Source organism: Bos indicus, chromosome 6, assembly GCF_029378745.1.
Source record: "Bos indicus isolate NIAB-ARS_2022 breed Sahiwal x Tharparkar chromosome 6, NIAB-ARS_B.indTharparkar_mat_pri_1.0, whole genome shotgun sequence".
NCBI lineage: Eukaryota > Metazoa > Chordata > Mammalia > Artiodactyla > Bovidae > Bos > Bos indicus.
The window spans coordinates 60,408,166-60,431,359 of record NC_091765.1 but is presented as its reverse complement, the minus strand read 5'-3'; the positions used below and the strand labels follow the sequence as shown (position 1 = coordinate 60,431,359).

The window sequence follows — 23,194 nt, the reverse complement described above, 5'->3', positions numbered from 1 at the left end:
CACGTTCAGGTCAAGCTCTGGGCGAAGCACGCCGACCGCCAGTCCTACCAGCGTAGTTCATACGCTTTCTGATGTCGGCTGTTGCTCTAAGTGGTGCTTCACCTACAAAGGGAACATGGCCGTGGTCCCTCCCACAGTCCGGTTGGTCTAATAAGTCCAGAAGTGGCCACGTGCCAGCAGCAGGGGGTTACCACTTGCTCTGTGTTCCACTGACAGCTGTGGGCCCGGAGGTCTACAAAAGGCCAGGGTTATTGTGGGTGTTGTTACGTTAGAAATGGAAGAGGCATACATTCTGAACAATCAGGAGAATGTCATTTCCTCTGAGGTACCGTCACTCACTTTTCCCCCCAGAGAAAAGGGCACAGTTCTCAAAGTGTGCAGCTCGGAGATGGGGTTGGGGGTCCGGCAGTAGACTAAAGCCGGTTTAACTTGAAAATGAAGCAGACACTCCACTGCCTGGAACAGCTGAGGACACGGGGTCCCTAACCACGAGCCAAAGCTACGTTTTCTCTTCATCAGATTATGGCCGAACGGAAGAATGCCAAGGCCCTGGCCTGCAGCTCCTTACAGGAAAGGACCCACGGGAACCTCGACGTCCCCCTGCAAGGTACGTCCGCGCCCCACCGCCTTGGTGCTGGCACTCCACGTCTGAGTCACCAAACACAGGGTCTTAGACATGTCGAGTGTCCCTCAGAACCACACTGGACCCACCAGACCCAGGCCGAGCCTGCACTCGGGGCCTTGAGTGTGGCTTAGAGCTGACTTTGTGTCAACAGGGTTAGGTACTAAGAACCAGGATGAGTTTTGTTGTTGGAAAAAATTAAAGACAATTACTTTTAGTGGCTTTGTAACTCATGTACAGCCTGGGGTAAGGACCAGCTAGTTTAAAAGTGTGTGGGTTGATATTTTGGGGAGCTCTGTTTAGTCATTTTTCCTGTCTCTGATTGCACCCCTTTGTAATTAAATTTCCTCCAGCATCAACCTCCCCTAATAAACCAAACACCTGAAGCTGCTACTTAGCACACTTCCAAGAGACCGTCACAGCTTAACACATAGATTCCAGCTCCTTCTTTCAAATGCTTGCCTACCTAGAAATGAAAGGTGACTGGGGTTCTTTCAAGCTCTTTACTTTCTATTGTATTTAGCCGATTTTTCTATTGTATTTAGCCGATTGACAGTGTTGTGAACGTTTCCGGTGCACAGCAAAGCGACCCAGCCACACACACACGTGTATCCATGAAAGGTGGAGGGGATTTTGATTGATGGCCCCAGTGTCTGGCAGAAGAAGCGGCTGTTCTTACAGAATGATTGTCACAGTCACCTCTAGAAACGCAGGATGTTATGTGTATGTGGGAACCTTTGAGAAAGATGTGTTGTTTTCTTCCCTGTAGTAGATTTTCCAACACCAAAGACTGAGCTGGTCCAGAAGTTCCACGTGCAGTATTTGGGCATGCTACCAGTGGACAGACCGGTCGGTATGTGAAACCTTCACTGTCTTTCCACCTGGCAAGTGTTTGGTGTTCAGCCTCCCATGAGGGTGGCGTCTGCTGTTTCACTCCTTTGCCTTGTCTTGAACCACACTCTCACACCGTCCCCAGCTAGAGCACACAACAGTCCTGGTCAAAAGAGCAGCACAGGGCTTTCCTGGTGGCTCAGTGGTAAAGAATTCACCTACCAGTGCTGGAGACACAGGTTTGATCCCTGGTCCAGGAAGATCCCACATGCTGCAGAGCAAAATAAAATTATAACAAAAGAACAGGACAGACTAAACTCCTTCGACTCATGGTCCCAGAATATAGGGACTTGAATGAAGAGGACCTGATTTCTCATTCACCCAGCAGTTCAGAGATGCATAAGCCAGGGCTGTGGAAGGGCCCTGTGCTTCTGAATCAGAGCATCTGTCTCAGGCTGGGGCATCTGCTTCAGTCCTTGTCAAGTGCTGGGCAGGGATGGGGGCTGAGGGAGCCCTCATGCTTTCCCATCAAGGTGTGTCCCAGAAGTACACCCAGCATCAGCAGTCAGCTGCATTTCATAGGTGGGATTTAGTTGCTTAGCCATACCAAGCTGGAAGGAATCTGGGAGATGTCACCTTTTTCTGGATAACAAAGGCTATGGAGAAATCAGGACCCTCACGTACTGCTGGGGTGAATGTAGAATGGCGTGGCTGCCCTAGAAATCAGTCTGGCAACTCCTCAGAAGTTAAATGTAGTAGTATCATTTGACCCAGCAGTTTTTACTCCTGGACATATAACCAAGTGAAATGAAAACATCTGTCCACATGAAATGCCTCGTATAGGAGTGTTCACAGCAGCATCATTCATAATAGTCAAAAAGTAGAAACAGCCCAGATGTCCATCAGCTGAAGAATGAATAAAAACCACTTTTATACAGTGGTGATTATTTGGCAATAAAAAGGAATGAAGTATTAGACTTGTTGCAGCGTGGCTGAACCTTGAAGACATCATGCTAAATGAAAGAAGCCAATTATAAAAGACTGTACCCTTTATAATTCCATTTATATGAAATGTGTCCAGAGCAGGCAGATCTCTAAAGATAGGACTGGAAGGCTGGAGGCAATGAAGGGTGACTCCTGAAAGGTGTGGGGTTTCTTTTAGGGAATGATAAAAATGTTCTAAAACTATGGTGATGGTTGCACAATTCTGAATATATTAGACACCACTGAAGTTTGTACTTTACATGAGTAAATTGTATGGTATGTGAATTAGATCGCAATGAAGTTGTTATACCACCCACCAAAAATAGCTGTGGGAACACTCAGCCAGAGGGCCCCATTGAGCAACACATACTCTTCATATCCAGGGGCCATCTGAACTTGGCCTTACTCAAGTAACAAGGCACAATAAAAGATGATCAGGGTAATCTGGCAGAGGCTGGCTTCTGTTGGACCCCCCCACCCCCTCCCGCCTTTTCAAGGTTCCTTACTTAGAAAAAAGGTAGCAGCATTTGAGTAATGTTTCTACACTTGGAGCTGGGAATCTTGGGAGAGACAGTCTGGTTAGACAGGACATCACACACTACATCTCTGGAAGTTCTCATGACCCTTTTTTCTATTGAAAACGCTCGCATTTCTTTTCTTTTGAGCCGTGAAATGCTCAAATGAAACGTCTGGGGCTACAAAAAAAATGTCTGGGCATAGCTGCTACTGGGTGATTTGGATCCATATTTGAGAGTCAGGAATAGCTTTAGGGCCTTTTTCAATTATCCCTTCCATCCACAGGAATGGATACCTTGAACAATGCCATAGAAAGTCTTATGACCTCCTCTAGCAAGGAGGAGTGGCCGTCAGTGAACATGAACGTGGCCGATGCTACTGTGACTGTCATCAGTGAGAAGGTGAGAAGGGTGGCAGATACAGTTGGCCTGTCTGGGATACAGTGCAGTTTCGCATACGATAAGCTTCTGTGAAACTCAGGCACATGCCAAGGCTTGGCCTCTCGGGAGCTGTGCTTGCTTGTGATTAAAATAACTTACATGAAAAAAAAAGAAAACTGCCCTTTGTGTCTGGATCTATGCACACACCTCAGAGGATTCTGTTCTGGTGCTCCTCATTCTTCCTTTGCCCAGGAGATTGGAATCATTTGCTAGAGGTGACTGTATGATGTTAGCAGTAACTCGCTAATGGCGCTTGGTTTTCTGACCACTCTCCAGGCTCCAGTATTGACTGGGCTCTGTTACCTGGGGCTGGGGTGCAGTAGGTGCGTCTGCTGTAGAAAGGTCCTGTGGTAGCAGGGGTCACTGGTCATCTGGAGAGAGGCCAGCATTAACCTCAGACACAAATTATCTCAACTTTGTGGTTGAGAAAACTGAGGCACAGAGAGGTTAAGCAACTACCACCAGGCACACAGCTATGTTGGGGTCCTTTAATGGACCGGGACCTGGTGCTCCGGAGGTGACGATAAGAAAGTGAGAGAGAGAAAGAGGCGGATATTCCCTGGTTTACGCAGAGAACCAATAAAGTCCTTGACACAGGACTTGCGTCTCTCACGGAGGCACAGGGCACCTTCTCGAGAGAGTCTTAGAAGCCCAGGCAGGAGAGTGAGCAAGATGGGTCTCTGTGCTCCAGAGAATCAGCTGAGGATGGATAGAGAGAAAGAAAGACACGGGCACCCAAGCTCTGATGGAGCAAAGGTGCTTTAAGGATTTCTCTGTGAGTATATAAAGGCTGTGGTACAAGAAGTTTCTTTCGCCAATGATAAAGATCAGAAAACCAAATGTACAGCAGCTGTTACCAAGGGAACAAGGGATTAATGGTCACAAGGTCAGGAGACAATCCATATCTCAAGAAAGGGGATCAAGACTAAGCAGTTTTGGCGTAAAGAGAATGTTTACTAAAGGAGACTCAAGCCTGTCTCACACAATGACCTCAGTTCCTGGGAGCAGCGTGCTGTTCTGCTTAAAAAGAAACAAAGGACTTGTGAGAAACAGCACGTAGGAGTCCTCCTGTTAAACATTCCCTGACACAGCTAGAAGCAGCAGGGTCAGTTTTCCATTCTGCCTCTGTGAGGCACCTGTCATGGAAAGACCATAAGTCCTTGTCTGCTCTTGCTTCGTCCACTGGCAGCTCGCCTTCACACCCAGTTCAGTTTCTGAAGATGCTCACTGAGCCTGCAGGCCTGCCCCGCTGGGTGTTCTTCAAGTCTGCAACACGGGGTGCCTTTTCCTACCCCAGCACCTTGCAGGCGCCGCTCCCCTTGGCCTACCCAGATCTCAACATAAATGTCTTTCTTCCAAGAAAGCTTTCCCCCTCTCAGACCAGCTTCGTTTGCCTGTTAAGCAGTCCCACAGCACCTGAGTGAATATTTCATAAGTCCAGATGTTCATGAGCCAAAAGTCAACATTCTGGATGTATTTACTAATTTTCACAAATTACAAATGGCTGTTGCAGAGGAAATAGTGTTCATTAGAATGAGTTCCGAACATTTCTTAACTCAGCGTCATATGGATATCACTTTGTGAAAAAGAAAAAAAAGGCATTTGGTAACTTTTTGTTTTACATAGTTTTAGACAGAAATACGATTCAGTGGTTCCCTGGTGGCTCAGATGGTAAAGAATCTACCTTCAATGCAGGAGACCAGGGTTCAGTCCCTAGATCAGGAAGATCACTTGGAGAAAGGAAAGGCCACCCACTCCAGTATTCCTGCCTGGAGAATTCTGTGGACAGAGGAGCCTGGCGGGCTACAGTCAGTGGGGTTGCAAAGAGTCAGACATGACTGAGCAGCTAACACTTATGATTCAATGCGCTGTTGAGTTGGGGAAGACCTGGGTGGAAAGAGATCCCGTGAATCCTTTCCTCTTGGTGCTCTGGGGTTTCTAGTGGGTTTGCCAGGGCAAGTGGATTCTGAGCCACTGTATGGGCAGTACATAAAAAGTGTACATGGCATTGTTCCTACCCATAGTGAAGTCACAGGCTTGGAGTGGACTGGACAGAGACCAAAACACTCATACCTGGTTGCCGCGTGGTTCAGAGTAGACTCAATGTCAGAATGAGGCACCCACAGCAGTGAGGCCTCTCCAGACACATTTAGAAACTTCCCTTGCTAGAAAAATACAAGTCCTTTCTAAATTCAGTCTGGCTGTATATTTTTAAAGACCATTTCCTCTGTGCAGCCACTGTAAGCCAATTCTATGACTTATGGTCCAAATGTGTCTGTGACTGTGGCTGGGCTACTGAACAGGGTCTCTTGCAGAATGAAGAGGAGATCCTGGTGGAGTGTCGGGTGCGATTCCTGTCCTTCATGGGCGTCGGGAAGGACGTGCACACGTTTGCCTTCATCATGGATACTGGGAACCAGCACTTCGAGTGCCACGTTTTCTGGTGTGAGCCTAATGCCGGTAACGTGTCGGAGGCGGTGCAGGCTGCCTGCATGGTGAGTAAGCCCACTGTGGGGGTTCCACCCTCAGGCCCTTGCTTTTGTCTGATATGCCATAAATTAGAGTAGAATTTCTGACTTAAAAGAAGCTGAGTCTAAGCTCTCAAGTAAGGCCTTGCTGTGTGACACCCTCATTCCTGTAGACGGAATCAATCGTGATGAGCAGTTTGCTGTCTTAAGAGGGCAGGACACCCGGAAGCAGCAGGAGTGGCTGGAGCCAAGTTCTTCTTAGAGACTCCAGGAACACTGAAAACGATGACCTTCAAAGCCATAAATCTGAGGATTCTCAGTTCTTGATCCCTAATTTCAGTGTGTGATCAGGAGATGCTGGTCATGTGTGAATTGGTGCCATTTTTGGAACCAAATCCACCAGGGAATTCCTTCGTGGCTCAGACGGTAAAAGCATCTGCCTGCAGTGCGGGAGACCTGGGTTCGATCCCTGGGTCAGGAAGATCCCCTGGAGAAGGAAATGGCAACCCACTCCAGTACTCTTGCCTTGAAAATTCCATGAATGGAGCAGCCTGGTGGGCTACAGTTCATGGAGTCTCAAAGAATCAGACACGACTGAGCTCCTTCACTTTCTTTCTTTCTTTTCTTGGAACCAAACCTAATTTTTTTTAATTCAGTGTATCAAATGGTCTTTATTTTAGGTAGTTGGTCTAAGTGCATTGTTCTTGTTTATATCTGTGAACTCTATTCTCACCACAGCCCTGTTAGGTAGTTCTTTTATTTATAACAAAATTGAGGTTCAGAGGACAGCACGCTACTGGGGTGCTTGCTTATTTGTTTGGGATGGGGGCAGGCCCCAGGACAGACTTGTTAAGTGACAGAGCCTGTGTTTGCCCCCAAGTCTGGATGGAGGAGTGACCCATAGGAAGAAGAGGGCCCTGAAAATAGCTCGCTCCTAAAGTTTAAAGTGAAGGAGTAGCTGGAAGCATGCCGTTGGGGCACTGGGTCATTTGGAAAAGGGCCAGCCCCAGGGCAGCATTGGTAAGTGACAAAGCCTGTGTTCACCCCCAGGTCTCCAGGCAATAAAGCCAGTGCTTCTTTACCACATATATGATTTCAAATGATCCAATCCACAAATATCGTTTGAGCTCCTGTTACTCCAGCCACTGGAAAAGTTCTAGTAAGGAGGAGGGAACTGTTTGAAGGAGGCATCCAAACCTAGGCTGCATGGTGTATTCTACAGCAGCAGGTGGGGTAGGTGGAAGGAGGTGTGGTCCATGTCACGAAGGGCCTGGGATCTCATGCCAGGGTGTTACTTTCAGCAGAGTTTGTTAAGCAGGAGAGTGAATAGACCATCCTCCAAAAGAGAGAAGAAAACAAAGTGGAGGAGGGTTAAAAGGATGCGGCTGAGGTGGGGAGATCACCAGGGGGCCAGGGGAGAGTTGCGTCTAAACCAGGAGTGGCAGTGGGACAAGACAGAAGCAGGTGACGGAGAATCACCTGGCTGGCAACAAGGAATGCGGAATCTGAAGCACCTGCCCAGAGTCAGTGGTGCCCCACTCCAGCACTCTTGCCTGAAAAATCCCACGGACGTAGGAGCCTGGTGGGCTGCAGTCCATGGGGTTGCACAGAGTCAGACACGACTGATCAACTTCCCTTTCACTTTTCACTTTCCTGCATTGGAGAAGGAAATGGCAACCCACTCCAGTGTTCTTGCCTGGAGAATCCCAGGGATGGGGGAGCCTGGTGGGCTGCCATCTATGGGATCGCACAGAGTCAGACACGACTGAAGCGACTTAGCAGCAGCAGCAGCACTTCCCTTAACTCAGTCCACCGTTTGTGGGCTGCACTCTGGGAAGTTCAAGTAGGACTAAGATGTGATCCTTGTACTGTGGAGTTTGGGACTGTGGGGAGATGCAGAAACCGACTTTCTGTTATGGTGTAGAAAGTGCTCTAAGGGTAAGACTGCACTGGATGGAGGAGTGACCTGGAGGAGGAAAGGGGCCCTGAAGAAAGGTTGCTCGTCAAGTCTGAGGTGAAGGAGTAGCTGGAAGTACGCCGTCGGGGCTCTTACTCATTTGTTTGGGATGGGGGAGAGCCACACGGTTTTGAGGCTGAGGGAAATGAGCCAGCAAAGCCGGATTGAAACGGGTGTCATATTTGTTGTTGGGCCAAGGTCTTGGTGGAAGTTGAAGATCCTGGAGCTGGGCTTAGCCTGCCGATTGGGTTCAAGTGACTTTGAGACCTGCCGGAAGATGCCAGGAGTCCAGGAACAGGTGGAGCTGGCTGGGGGCAGTGGAGGGCGTTCTCTGTTTCTTTACAGACAAGCACGTTGCTAGGTTAAGAAGGGGAAAGGAAGGGGTGGCTGGACAGAGAGGCAGAGGTGGACGCCTCTGAAAGCAGAGGGCAGGAGGGGAAGGCGCTCTGCGCTGTGCACTTGTTATGTGGCTTCATCCCCACCACGGTCCTTTGTCAGAGAACAGTTTCCCCTCGTGTTCTGTGGGGCCAGGATTCTACCTCAAATCCACCTGCATATAAAGAACCAGGGCCCAGTGGAGGGGGCCGGGGCAGTAGAGGAGTTGAGATGAACCTCCTGACTGGACATAGGGAGCTGAGATGGGATGAAGGGACTGTGTGGAGAAAACAGAAAATGGGAGAATCCAGCTAAGCAAAAATGGATGGTAACTCTTGTGTGTGTGTGTGAAATTATAAACAAATCGTAACAGATGATTTTAGTCATAAAATGAATGGCTTTTAGCCTTAATTATACATTTTCAATGCTGATGACAATTAAATAATTAGCTTTATCACTGGTTATAGTTTGTTCTGATTCCAAGACTCATTGTCTCTTCTCTAGAAATAATTTCTACTCATTTACTATTTTAATTGTATGAGGGCCACCAGCTAAAGTGACTCAGCCAATCTAGTGTAAGACATTAGGGATAAACCTTTCTTTATACTCTGTATCCAGCATTTCTAACTTGGTCTCTTTCCTCTTGATTCAAATCTGCATGGTTCCCCATCTGAAATATCTATGTGTGAATGCATGCAATCTGAAATGTCTCTGGCATTAACACATTCTGAATTTACTTTTTTGCAGCTGAGTGGTAGAGGGAGGCCCAGTTGAAAATACTTTGATGAGAGGGAGAGGGGTCCTCTTAATGAAATGCATCAGGCATAACTTTGACTCTTCACTGGATATAACATAACACTAGAAACTCCCCATCCAGTGTCCCATGTTGCCATACCTGCCGTTTATAAAACTGTGCTTTGAAGTGTGTACTTCTGATTGTGATGCAAACCTAGAAACTTACTTTACACACAGGAGACGTGATAAATTGTTTTTCATATGACTGGGTTGAAAGGGGCTAATTTTGTAGCCTGCGGGCTATGACAGAGCATTGTGACAAGAGTCTCGCTGTAGGAAAGTTCATGCTCCTCAGAAACATCAACCTGTTGCACAGTTGTTCTGAGGAGCCTATTAATATTTAAGTAGATTGTTAAGAATCACCTTAAAGTGCTTGGATTTTAAAGTGCTGGGATTAGAGGGGGAAAATTGATACATTTTAACCTTCTAATCTAATTTTGAAGAACTAGTTATCTTTTCATTGATTCAAAAACAGGTCGATTGTGTTTTTATATTTCTGAAGGATAGACCCTGTCCTTGGTACCAGTGCTAAGGTATTTTTAAAAATTAATCTATTAAGGTTAATGTATCCTGAAATCTTAATACATAATTTTTTTAAGTTAAAGCAGGAAACAGGAATGGGAACAAACATTTATGAATGCCTTCTGTTTTGCTAGGCCTCTTTTAAAAGGCATTCTGCAAGTACGTCTTAATTGTAATACTGTCTTTTAAGGTCCCCATTCTTCGCCCATTTAACAAATGAAGAAAAGGAGGCTCAGCGAGATTTAATAACTTGCCTGGGGCCATACAGTTCACGCATGGTAGCACCAGATTCGAACCCTGCCCTTTCTACTACTCTGCTTCTCAATTAGCATGAGCACCCCTTCATTACCTGCCTGAGGAAACCGTTCATACTCTCCCAATCCTTTTTCTTTTTCATCAACTCATTCTTTGACTAGGAGGTGTATTAATCACAGCCTATCAATACAGAGAACTTAAAGAATTTAAAACACTCTACATTAAGGAAAAAACTAATAAACTTTTGGATTCATGTTTAGGAGCTAGGTTGTGAACCTTTGGGAGTAAATATATTGACGAATTAAAATCACATTAAACAAGAAGGAATGATACATTATTAACCACCATAAAACCTTTTTTGTTTTCAGTTACGATACCAGAAGTGCTTGGTAGCCAGGCCACCTTCACAGAAAGTTCGACCGCCTCCCCCGCCAGCAGACTCGGTGACCAGAAGAGTCACAACCAATGTAAAACGAGGGGTCTTATCCCTCATTGACACTTTGAAACAGAAACGCCCTGTCACAGAAACACCATAGCTGCATATGCGAAAGGACTCTGTACCATTTACTGAAGGTTGAATAGCTACACTAAAGAAGAGGAGCTGATCTCTGGCCTTCCATTCAGTTGCTGATGCTTTGTCTTCAGAGAATTTATCCTTAACCAAACAGTGTTAGACAAGCATGTTCTCTCGTCTTGCCACCATCGTGTGATATGAAAAGAAGCATGACTAATTTTTTTTGCTGTTGGTAAGTTACATCATGAGCAGTGGAAGGTCCCTTTCTTATTGTAAATATCGTAAACATTACGTAATTTCACACACACACACACACACACACACACACGGGGAAGAACGTGGCCACATCCCTCCCAGTGAAGATGCTGAATCCTTGGAGTGAATGACACCTGAGTTAGTTTCACTGTCTTCTTGACTGGATCTGTCACAAGCAACTTTTAAGTCCTACAGCACTTTGCTCTGTTTTCAGCATTGGATTAGACACTGCATACTGGATACCATTGAATTGCTATAAAAATTGGATGACGAATTTTTGTTTTAGTTTTTCATAAAATCGAACCTTTGGTTGACAAAACTGGCTGTTGGCATCAGAATAGAAACCAACTGGCAGCTTTCCTTGACGAGCTTCTTGACACATGGACACCATTTCATGTCTACAGCTGTTTGTGGGATATTGGGGGGAAAAAGTGAAGCTTCACAATTGAAAAGCTAAATTTCAGAAATTAAAATCGAACAAAAATAGCCTTTCTGTTTAGGTGGTTTTCAAACTGATTAAGAAAAAGAAAGAGATTTGCAAAATCAGGATGCATTTTGGGTGGGACATTATTTCAAACTTCTGCCTTATATTGTACAATGCAGCTATAGAATTACAGTTCACTATGGCCATTCTCTACATAAACAACATTAAAACGAAATAGTCCTTGTAAGCCTTTCATCCTTAATTTGATAATTAGCCAATATGCAATTTGGAGTTGAGGAAATACCATTTTCTATTTTAGATCTCCACCACCATGTCATGTTGTAGTCCCCATTCTAGGTAAACGTTCTGCTAGGATTCTACATCTAGCTCAGTCTTACCCTAATGCTTTTTGCCCAGAAAGCTGTCTGTCCATCATGTATTGTCCATGGCAACAAACTGCATTAAATTGAACCTTTCTGCATTTATGTGTTTAATATTAAAATTTGTTGAACTTTAGATATATTTTCAAATTTATATTTTTTCCATTTATCTTCAAGATTTAAGAATTTCTTATCAGAGCAAAATATACATAGGAACAATGTACTATTTAACAGGTTTCCCAAAAATAGCACTTTCCTCCTTCTTTATCAATAGACAAGAGACTTAGATGTAAAGATACACAGATTTAGACTCTTGTTGATACTGTTTAAAAGAAGTCACTAAGAAGCTAAATCTAAACATGTTTTGTTTACTCTTCAGTGATAAAAATGATCATTTTATAGCATCATCCAGTTATAAAAGCAATGCTTTATGTTTATCTACTGCTATGTACTTGTCAGAATGGTTTCCACATTTTTATCATCACATTTGAGCCTTATGAGGTAGAGAAGGTAATAAACACATTTGAGAAATAAAAAAATATGAATTACAGGGGCTCAACCACCTAGCCTAAGACCTCAGGAAAGTGAGTGAGAAAGCCAGGACTAAAACTCATCACACATCTCAACTCCCAGTTATTAAAGTTACGCTGCTTCCATGCAAGTCAGGAGGAGTCTTTTCAAACTTACTCTGAGCATATTCAGTTATTGTTGAGCAATCTTAAGATTCCCTGTATAAGCAGGGAAGTATGGCCAAATTACTTGTGCAGTAGAATTAAGTATAAAGCCAATGCCCTCTCTCAGTCCAGGACTGTTTTCCTGCATTGTGCCTCAGATGTGTTGTAAAGACAGGATTCTATGTGCAGCACAACCTGTTCAACCCACAGACTATCCAGAGATGATGTTACGTGTGGTACAAATATTCCTAATTCATGATACTTAGCCACCAGAGAACATGATGGAATGAGTAGGTGGCCTCCTGCCTCTGTTCCGTCTCAGAACTCTGGAGTTGTTTGCTAGCACCCTAGAGTTATGGCAAAAAAGATGCCACTCTAGAAATGAATTATACTTCTCACCAGCCTATATACTATTCTATGGAAGTTATCAATAACATCCTAAGAAATTACTTCATTAAAGAAATCCTTACTGTGCCCTTCAGAATTCAATCATGATGATTTTTCATCTTGACCTCCACAGTGAAACATTTTAGTGTGATAAACTTCAAAATTCTTAACTAGTGAGCCACTTTTATATTGGAAATCTCTACCAGAACCGCATTCATTTTTAAGGCATACGTTTGTTTTCAGGATCAAGAATACTGAGCTAGCTTTAAATAGCAAACTGATTTATATATGCAATTATAGGATGCATTAAGATGAATGATAGCCTTTACATACTGAAAACTTTACTGCAGATATTTTGTTTTAAAAATAGCTTTGCATAGTAAATGCAATTACTTTTGTAAAACTAATTATGTTAAGCCGTATGTTCAGACACTTTCTGCCATGGCCAAAAAGTATGTATGAAAGTGTGTGTGTATTTTCTGTGAAAGGATGCCAGTGTTTTACCTGATATTGTAGTGACACTTCAGTTATCTATGCATTCTTTGTATCTGTGATTCGGTAAACAGGCAGCCATGTTCACTATGCCTTGTATGTCTTATCATTTTTTTAATTAACCTGTTAAATACAGCTTAAAATATTTTTATTTTATTTATTCTATTTTTACTGAAATATACTGCATTATTGTGTTTAATGTATTATTATCTTTACTGGATATTATCTCTCAGTGTATCCAGGTCTAAGTAATCTCAGTGAACTATACATTGCCTCAAAGGTGGTTTTGTAATGATTTGTAGTCACATTTTTATTGGAATATGTAGAAGAAACGGCAAAATACTTACAAGTTTCTTTTTATTTTTTAAAAGCAGCTAGATAGACGCATACTTGCCACCTCATACGTGTGCTCCTTGGCCACATCAAGGGCAATAGCCAACATGCCTATGGCTAAAAACTTTACTTTGCAAACTTAAAGCACTGCTCGGTGCTTCATTTTTATATCCTTCACAACACGTGTGAACTCATCCAGAGACACACACATGTCCTCATGCCCTTTGTTTCCACCTGAATATATGATCAGCCATAGCTAATTGGGACCATTGTCTTTCGTTTATGTCTGTCTTACTGCATGAAGCAACACTAGACCCATTCTCATTAAAATAAGTTCTTGGTGATAAACTGTTGGCACTGCTACTTTTTAAAAAATGCCGCTTTTATGATTTTATGATGAACATTTGTACAAGTCGACACAAGGTCATTTACTAGAAGCCCTAAGTCTTTCCTCCTCTTCTTAGATGACACGCTCACTTCATAAGCATTGCAACACAAATTAAAGATTTCATTAACAATGTGAAAAACATTTCCCTAACTGATATTAGCACCACTTAACTAGTAAAAGCATTAGCTCTCTAGTTTGCCAGACTTCCTCTACCCAATACACAGCTAACATGTGTTACACAGCCTGTAAAATGAAGTTTAATTTATTTCAGCTTCAGAGAAAAGATACTGCACACATTTATCAGTGAGAGCACTCCCTGCCATCCAGAGCAGCTTGTTTATCCCAAAAGAACCTTTGGTTTTGCTTTTGGCCCCTTCTGCTGTTGACCACTTTTACACATTTTAAATGTAATATGTTGTGAGAATAAACTTAGCTGCGTAAAATGTTTGGCTCATTTATCTGACATCAGTTATACATATCCAGGCATAGCGATAAAAATCTCACGCCAGTCATTTTATTTTCAAATTATTCTTAAATTTAAAACCATTTTAGTAATGTAAGATTTTGCTTTGATTAGCTGTTGTATATTTCTACCTGGTAAGAACTAGAAAGTAACTTTAAATTTTGAATAACTCATCACACTGTCCTTATTTGTTACTCAGGAAGGACATCTGGCATTTTGGACTTGGAAGCCTAGTCACCAACTTGATGCTCGTGTATGCACTCTTTCTAGTATTAAGAGAGTCCATTTTTATTTTAAGACCCTGATGTCAAAGAATAAAAGAGTTGTACAGGCACTAAATCCAAAATGAAAAGTAACTGGAAAAACAGTATTTGAATCTGGTTTAACTGTTAGGCATATAGAAGAAGATAAATGGAATATAAAGTGTATAGCCATTTTTTTTGTTCATCTTGCATTTCCTTATCTTTTTATCTCAAAGGTAGTTATTCTTCAAAGAGCAAAATTTCAATTGGTTTCAGGTATTATACAGAGGTAAATAATTACAGGTTAAAAATCAATTTGCTATTGGGATATCTAAATACCAGTAATTTCATTATTTTAGTTTTTGCAGCATTTTTCTCTTAAGCTGAAGAAAGAAAAATGTCAGTGTAATCAGTATTTTTCACTAGAATTTTAGCATATTGTTTTTATCCTAAGTATTTTTCCTTTTTTACTCTACCAAAATATTTAAACAATTGATCACGTCCTTCTAAGAAGATTCTAAAAGAAGAAAACCACAGGCTTAATGAAAGAATGGTTTAATACAGAATCTTCATATACTTATAAAGAGAAAAATAATTTATAACAAGATTCATGTTATGGGATACTGAAGTGAAGTGGCTGAAGTTATGACATGAATTATACACTGCTATAGAGATCAGAAAAATATCCTGACCTACTCCATAATAGGGTGAGTTCTCTTCTTATAACTTATCACAGAAAGTAAAAATCTTGGACCTGCTACTTCTGGACAGTGGAGTGCTCTTCAGCCTGGGGCAGAGGGGTGAGGGCAGGAAAGAGATAGAAGATTCCCGGGATAAAATATCAGGTCTTTACTGAACAAAGTTCAGTTCAGCTGCACTTGCCTCCGGGAGGCATGGAAGGCTCTGAGTCAGTGGTAGTAAGAGGAAACCATACTCTGATATCAAGCAAAGATTATATAGTTTTTGATTTTTGAAATTAGTAAAATAAGCTGAGCATTTAAAACATTTCCATAGTTTTTAAGTCATAGTTAACATGAAAATTCTTTGGGGATTTAAAAATAATATGTCTGGTTCAAGTATAAAAAGTCATGTTTCATTGACATGCATTACTGATAATGCTTCAGCTAAAAAAATTTATTACTACTAAATGAAATCCACCATTTTTATCCTCACTTCAAGTGAGGAAATTAGAGCTGAAATGAATACTAGAGCTGAAACAGACCTAAATATTCATCTTGAAGAAGATAATATTCTCCTAAAATCATGACATCTGAATTGAAATTTAGGAATTTATATAACGCTATTCAACACAACTGGATTCTGAAAATAGAACGTTAAATTCAAACGTTATAAATGTGTCTGTGAACATGTTCTTAAACAGCAGGATTTATAGTTGTAACTTACTTGATTTAATATCAATTTCTGTTGCCATGATGAAAAAAAGTCAATAGACCCAGAAATAATAACCATAACCAATTCTTGGAAGGCAATTGATAATACAGTCAAGATGAACTGACTTTTAATATAATTAAAATAGTGCTACAATATATTTTAATTGAGCATCAGAAATGATTTACCAGGGCTTCACTGCTATGTGCCATTTGAAAGAACCGTTTTCACCTGATCTTTGAATAGACCCAGAAATTTGTATACATTTCTTGAACAACAGGTGTGTCACTTACATTCAACAGTTTGACCTTGTCCACAGAATTACTACTTAGATAGAAATTTGCTTATAGTCATTTTGTTGTTGTTTTTTTAACAACAGTATTTGGCCTAAATAGCCAGAAGGGAGAGCTTATGTTCACTGTGCTTAGGATCCTGGAAGCTCTTCCAGTGAGAAAGTTTTCACTCTGAATGGACATATGAACTAGAACATTGGACCTTTCTGGTTTTCCTATTTCTACTCAACCTCAATCACATTACAGAAGATCAACCTCGATAGTGATTGAAATGTTTAAACTACAGCTGACTTGGTACTGAAGAGTGATCTTCAGTGCAAGATCATCTTTTCCATACTTATGCTTGCTAATAAATGCCTCACAAATTAACTTGGAAAACAAGTCTGTTACAAGGCACAGTTTCCCTTGTAGAAAAATTGTTGCAGCTTTAAAACCAGTGTCCTAAGTCCAGACTGAAAGTTACCAAGAGTGAAACCAGTTCCAACAGCTGTCTAATCTGCAGACTCTGGGGAAAAAAAAAAAATCTACTCCTGACCCTGTAGAAAAAATTGCAAGACACTCACAGCTATGGTCGAGGATGCCTGGGTAGAGAGGAAGGTAAGTTTTCTTTAGGTTTTTCCCCTCTTCTGAGTATTGATGGTGTGGAAAGATAGCCAGGCAAGACAGTCTTGGGCCCAACCCAACGATAGTAAAAATGTGGAGTTGGTAAGTGAGATCTGATCCCTTGCGGACTGGGAAACGGCAGTATGACTGGAGGCAAGGCAATCTCTATGGGTTTCAGTGGAATCATTCTGTCTTCTGGCCGAGATCTCACAAAGTTTGTTGGCCGTTCATGTGGTCTGGCAGATGTATTCTTCATAATTGTAGGCACTAAAGGATTGGTGGTGGGCTTGCTGGGTTTTCTGACCTGTGAGGAAGAACCCACTTGATTTGTATTTTTCTGTGGAAGAGATGTTTTTGTTGTTAATGTCTCCGGCTGATTAGCACTCACATTAGTTTCTCGACTCAGGAACTCAGCAATTTTCATTTGGATGCCGCTGTTATCAGCAATGGAAGATTTTGGCAATGACATTTTCTGTTTCTTCTTCTTCTTCTCCCGTTTTGAAGATTTACCCAACTCAATCCCCTCCAGTAGACCCTTTGCTGCTGCACGGGCCAAAACATCTTTCACAGACACTGTCTCAGATGGGTCCCGCTATAATTAAAGAAGCAGTTAGTAAATGTGGGAGTTAACTGTTACCATGTATATCACAAATAGTTATCAGTGTTTCAGTAAAGATAAAAGAGTATCATTATTATACTAAAAGAAATAGTTTTTAGGCTTCAGTCCCTACTATATCCCATAAGCTTCAGGAAATTACTTTCATTGTACTCAAACCTCCCCATCTGTGAACCTGATAGAAAAAAAAAAAAAAAAACAGAATTACAGAGCTTATTTCTTGTCTGTGAGCTAAAATGAACTAGATGTTGACAAGTGCTTAGAGAGGTGGGGGTAGAGAGTAAGCAAGGGAAGAACACTCAGGAGAAGCATAAAGATAAAAACAGGGATTTTGGCCAGACAGTAATAATTCTTTTTCATGCCCTTTAGGTATTTATGAAATAAGCATACCATTATGAAATGTTCACAAAGTTCCTAGGTTCTTTGTATGAGGCTTTGTTGTTTCTTAATCCCTAAGTATGAAATAGATTGGGATTTTATCCTTACCTCCCTTGTTAGAACAGAAATAAAACAACCATTGGTAATTTCAGATGGTTCCATTCTAAAAAATTTGTCAGTAGACAAATGTATTTCCTTTAAGGAGCACAGTGGAAGGACAGGGGGACTAAGCCTGCAATAGATAACAGCAAATAATTAATAGTTAGAATGTTTTATTTGCCAATCAAGGGAGACAGTAAATTGCAACAAAGCACACACGCATCCACCAATTGTTAAACAAAAATTCCAAATAAGAATAAAATGTCAAGGGGAGCAATCAAAATGGCAGAGTACAGCATGACGTGAGCCAACCTCCTCTCACAACTATGCAAAAAAAAAATCTACATATGGAACGATTCTCACAGAATATCTACTGAACACTGGCAGAAGACCTCAGACATCTGAAAGGGCAATAAAATCTCCACATAACCAGGGAGGACAGAGGAAAAATGAGGGAGAAAAGGATCAAAATGGAAGCTGTGCCCCTGGGAGGGAACTATGTAAGAGGAAAGGTTCCAGCACCCTGTGAAGTCCCTTCACCAGTAAGGAGAGGCTCTTCCTCAGAGGAGAGCGCAGAACCTGTCTGCAGCAGGCAGAATAGAGAGACCTGTACAGACGGTCAGTGCCTCAGCTGTGCACTCCCCAGCCTGAGACACGCATCCACTGGTGCAAGTAGGGGCTGGGCGCTGAAGCTCGGGCTTCAGAGGGCCAATCTGGGGAGAGGACCAGGGTTGGCTGTGCAGAAACAGCCTGAAGGGGCTGGATTCTGGTGCGACTGCAGCCAACAGTGTATGCAGAGAAAGCCTGAACCCACCATAGTGGTGATGTACCATTGTTGAGGGCATGTGAAGGGAGGGGCGGAACCTGCCATAGCAGCCTCTTTCCCTGCACACGCACTCCAAGACAATAGGACACAGGCTACATGAGTTCCAGGAGCAAGCACCAATCACTGCGTGTGAGCTCCAGGAACTGGCATGAGCCACTGACAGTATCACAAGTTCCAGGGGCATGAGCAAGCTGCCTCTGAGAGCTCTGGGAGTGGGCACTAGGTGTTACTCTGAGAGAGAATGCCAGCAACTGCATCTGCACACACTCTGTCAATGGGATAATGGATAGCACACAATGAGGAAAGAGGCAGCAGGCACTCATACTGAAAACAACCCTCACACAAAAAATAACCCACACAAGCTACACAGGGCTGGTCCCACATATAAACAGCCCTCTAAGGCCACAGAAGATAATTCCTAAAAGGGAAAAATATGCAACCTAGAATACTATACCCAGCAAGATTATCCTTTAGAACAGAAGAAGAGAGAGAGAATTTCTCAGACAAGCAAAAACTAAAAGAATACAGTAATACTAAGCCTATCCTAAAAGTAATATTGAAAGGTCTTCTCTAAATAGGATAGGAGCAAGAATTTATAAAAAAGAGAAAATCATAACTGGAAAGTAAATAATGTAAGCCAGCAAAAGGATTAACATGAAGATGTAAAAGAGACATCAAAATCATAAAATGTTGGGGAGGTGAGTAAGAAAATGTAGATTTTTTTGAGAATGTGTTTGAGCCTGTATTACTATCACTCTAAAGCAAGTTGACACAGAAAGGGGTAAACACACTTGAAAAACAGAATAACAAGTCAAAAACATACAACAGATTTACAAAAGCCAAAAGAAGAGAACACAAACATAAAAGGAAATCATCAAATCACACACACAAAAAAAGGAAAAAGTAACAAGAAATACAGAATCAACTGGAAAACAAGGTTTAAAATGGTAATAAATATATATCAATAATTACCTCTCAATGGCCTAATTGCTCCAAACGAAAGACAGAGTGGCAGACTGGATTTTTTTTAAAAAAGAGCCTACAATATGCTTCCTTCAAGAGCCCCACTTTAAGACAGACAACACACAGGTTCAAAATGAGAGGATGGAAAAAGATTTAATGCAAACAAATGACAAGTGGGGGTTGCAATAACCAAATAAGACAAAATAAACTTGAAAAAAAAGGCCAAAAAGAGATATATAATAATAAAAGAATCAATATAAGAAGAGGTTTTTACATTCATCAACATACATGTACCTAATATTATAATTATTGTTCAGTTGCTAAGTTGCATCCAACTCTTTTGTGACCCCCATGGACTATAGCCCGTCATGCTCCTCTGTCCATGAGGTTTCCAAGGCAAGAATACTGGAGTGGGTTGCCATTTCCTTCTCCAAGGGATCTTCCTGACCCAAGGATTAAACCCACATCTCCTGCATTGGCAGGCAGATTGTTCACCACTGAGCCACTAGGGAAGCCCTGCACATAATATAGGAGCACCCAAATATATAAAACAAATACTAACAGATATAAAAGGAGAAATTGATGAGAATACAATAATAGTAGGAGATTTAACATCCCACTCACATCAGTGGACATATCTTCTGGACAGAAAATCAATAAAGTAACAGATCCTAAATGATAAAAGCACAAAATGCACAGCCAACATTCTCTAGGGATGATCACATACTGGGGCACAAAACAAGTCTCAATGAATTTAAGAGTATAGAAATTATCTCAAGCATCTTTTCTGACCATAATGGCATGAAGCTAGAAATCAATCACAGAAAAAGAAATGAGGAAAAAAATGACCACATGGAGACAAAATATGTTATCTTAAAAATCAGTGGGTGAATGATGAAATTAAAGAGGAAATTTTAAAATACCTTGAGACAAATGACAATGAAATCACAACAAAATTTATGGGATGCAGCAAAAGCAGTTCTTAGAGGGAAGTTCATAGTGATAAAAGTCTTCCTCAAGAAACATCTAAAACAACTTAACCTACTACCTAAAAGAATCAGAAAAAGAAGAACAAATAAAACCTAACATCAGCAGAAGGAAGGAAATAATAATCACAGTGGAAGTAAATAGAGATGGCAGTTCCTTAAAAAACTAAAAATAGAGCTACCATATAATCCAGCAATTCCACTCCTGGGTATATATCTTGAAAAAGATGAAAACTCTAATTCAAAAAGATACATGTACCCCAATGTCCATAACATCACTATTTACAATAGACAAGACATGGATACAACCCAAGTGCACATCAACAGATAATTGGCTTAAGAAGATGTGATGCTATATACATATATATTGGAATATTAGCCATAAAAAGAATGAAATATTGCCATTGCAGCAACATGGGTAGACCTACTAAAGAATATTATACTTGGTGAAGTCAGAGAAAGGCAAATACTATATGATATAACTTAAATGTAGAACCTAAAAATAATACAAATGAATCTATATACCAAATAGAAAGACTCACAGACATAGAAAACAAACTTATGGTTACCAATGGGAAAAGGGAGAGGAGGAAGGGATAAATCAGGAATATGAGATTAACAGATCTAAACTATAATACATAAAAATAGATAAGCAACAGGATTTACTGTATAGTAAGTACAGGGAGCTGTATTCAATATCTTGTAACAATAGAAATGTGTGTATATATATATATATAAATAAATATAATGGAAAATAATCTGAAAATATATATATTCACTTATATATACACCTGTGAGCTTCCCAGGTGATCACATGGTAAAGAATCCACCTGCAATGCAGGAGACCCAGAGTCAATCCCTGGGTCTAGAAGACTCCCTTGGAGAAGAAAATGGCAACCCACTCCAGTATTTTTGCCTGGAGAATTCCATGGACAGAGGAGCCTGGCGGGCTACAGTCCATGGTGTCACAAAGAGTCAGACAGGACTGAGTGACTAAGCATGCATATATATACATAAATATATTTCAGTTATATATAACTGAATGATGTTATGATATACCTGAAATTAATATAATATTGTAAACCAACTATACTTCAACTTAAAAATGAAAAAATCTAATGAAATACAATACATACAGATTTTCCTCTATTTTTGCCATATTACATTCTTAGAAACATCATTCCTGACAGACAAATCAAATCACTCACACTGGTGAATTTGGTTATATTGTGCAATAATTCTGTTTGCTACTAGATGGTGATTTAGTTTGTGCTGTGTTAAGAAGCTGGCAGAAATAAGGTTGGCTGTTAACTACCAACAAGAATTATTAAGGAAGTAAAGAAAGAAGGGAAATATAGATGTGGTTAACATGTCCATCTGTGAACTGGCAAAGGAAAAACATCAAATTAAAAGGAGGGAACAAACCATATGCCTATTAAGATCCTACTATAAGAATTACAGGGACATCCCTGGTAGTCCAGTGGTTAAGAATCTGTCTTGGAGTGCAGGGGATGCAGGTTCAATCCCTGGTTGGGGAAGTAAGATCCCACATGCCTTGGAGCAACTAAGCCCACACCACAACTACTGAGTCCAACACAGCCAAAGAAATAAATAATTTTAAAAAAAAAGAATTACAGGAAAAGTTCAGAACAAGGGAAATAAGTTAAAAATTGGAGACATTTTAAAATACCTTATTAATTGTCACAGTCTTGAAGAACTAACTGGTGTCATATATCATTAATAGACATACTCCTTATCTTGATGTCCAGAGTTTGGATGGAGTATTACAGTTCTTCTTCTCTGCTGCTGCTGCTGCTAAGTCACTTCAGTCGTGTCTGACTCTGTGCGACCCCATAGACGGCAGCCCACCAGGCTCCCCCATCCCTGGGATTCTCCAGGCAAGAACACTGGAGTGGGTTGCCATTTCCTTCTCCAATGAATGAAAGGGAAAAGTGAAAGTGAAGTCGCTCAGTCGTGTCCAACTCTTAGTGACCCCATGGTCTGCAGCCTACCAGGCTCCTCCGTCCGTGGGATTTTCCAGGCAAGAGTGCTGGAGTGGGGTGCCATTGCCTTCTACCCCTAGTTTAATATATCATTTTACCCAAAAGCTATTATGGTTATTCAGGCTATTTTTATTTCAATCCTTGTGGGTGCCAAAGGCTAAACAGGTCTAAGAAACATATATTTTCAGATAATAAATATCCAATTTTCTTGCTACTTTCTAAGGTTATTTTATACTTTCCTTTTATTGAAGCATGTATCTAAGACTCAGGATACAAAGTTTATATTCAATTTACCCAGAAATCAATCAAGTCGAAGCCCAAATGCCTTTAACCTTATTGAGCAATAATAATAACAACAACAAAACAAATCTTTTAGTGTACAATACAATTCACATACCAAGCCATTGCAAAGCTTTTACAGAATCTACTTTAAAGTTGTAAGAAGTTAGGGTATTTGGTCATATTAAAGTCCAATAAAAAAGAAATGAAATGCCTTCTAACTTAGAAAATTGTAATTTTTCACTTTCAAAGATATTTAGTTGAGTTGTTTAGAATTCTTTCTTTCTTTCTTACCTATAAGGTTGTACTTTAATCTCGTGGTCTTGAAATTCCAGTGCTTTCTTAACAATAGCTTCATTTTCCTCTGGATAAACTGAACATGTGCAGTAAACAATAGCTTGAGCTCTGGTAACTATATTTAAAGAAGACGGAATATAATGAC

At 41.0% G+C, this 23,194-nt stretch overlaps 2 protein-coding genes across 19 annotated transcripts in view; one reads left to right on the top strand and one right to left on the bottom strand.

Moving 5' to 3' along the window:
* APBB2 (amyloid beta precursor protein binding family B member 2) overlaps window positions 1-13,572 on the top strand; it is a 385,290-nt gene extending 371,718 nt beyond the window's left edge. For 13 of the 15 annotated variants that reach the window (XM_070791344.1, XM_019962637.2, XM_070791343.1 and 10 more), the window contains 5 exons: window positions 520-607; window positions 1,392-1,475; window positions 3,239-3,354; window positions 5,709-5,888; window positions 10,134-13,572. In XM_070791344.1, coding sequence (XP_070647445.1) covers window positions 520-607; window positions 1,392-1,475; window positions 3,239-3,354; window positions 5,709-5,888; window positions 10,134-10,301 — 636 coding nt within the window. In that variant the 3' untranslated portion in view covers window positions 10,302-13,572. The remainder of the gene's footprint in view (window positions 1-519; window positions 608-1,391; window positions 1,476-3,238; window positions 3,355-5,708; window positions 5,889-10,133) is intronic. The other 2 variants (XM_070791347.1, XM_019962641.2) reach the window with 1 other exon arrangement.
* A 1,284-nt stretch (window positions 13,573-14,856) lies between these two features.
* NSUN7 (NOP2/Sun RNA methyltransferase family member 7) overlaps window positions 14,857-23,194 on the bottom strand; it is a 47,554-nt gene continuing 39,216 nt past the window's right edge. For 3 of the 4 annotated variants that reach the window (XM_070791350.1, XM_019962635.2, XM_019962634.2), the window contains exons 10-12: window positions 23,047-23,164; window positions 17,705-17,828; window positions 14,857-17,194 (exon numbers count right to left, since the gene is read on the bottom strand). In XM_070791350.1, the coding sequence (XP_070647451.1) occupies window positions 16,565-17,194; window positions 17,705-17,828; window positions 23,047-23,164 (872 nt within the window). In that variant the 3' untranslated portion in view covers window positions 14,857-16,564. The remainder of the gene's footprint in view (window positions 17,195-17,704; window positions 17,829-23,046; window positions 23,165-23,194) is intronic. The other variant, XM_070791351.1, reaches the window with a different exon arrangement.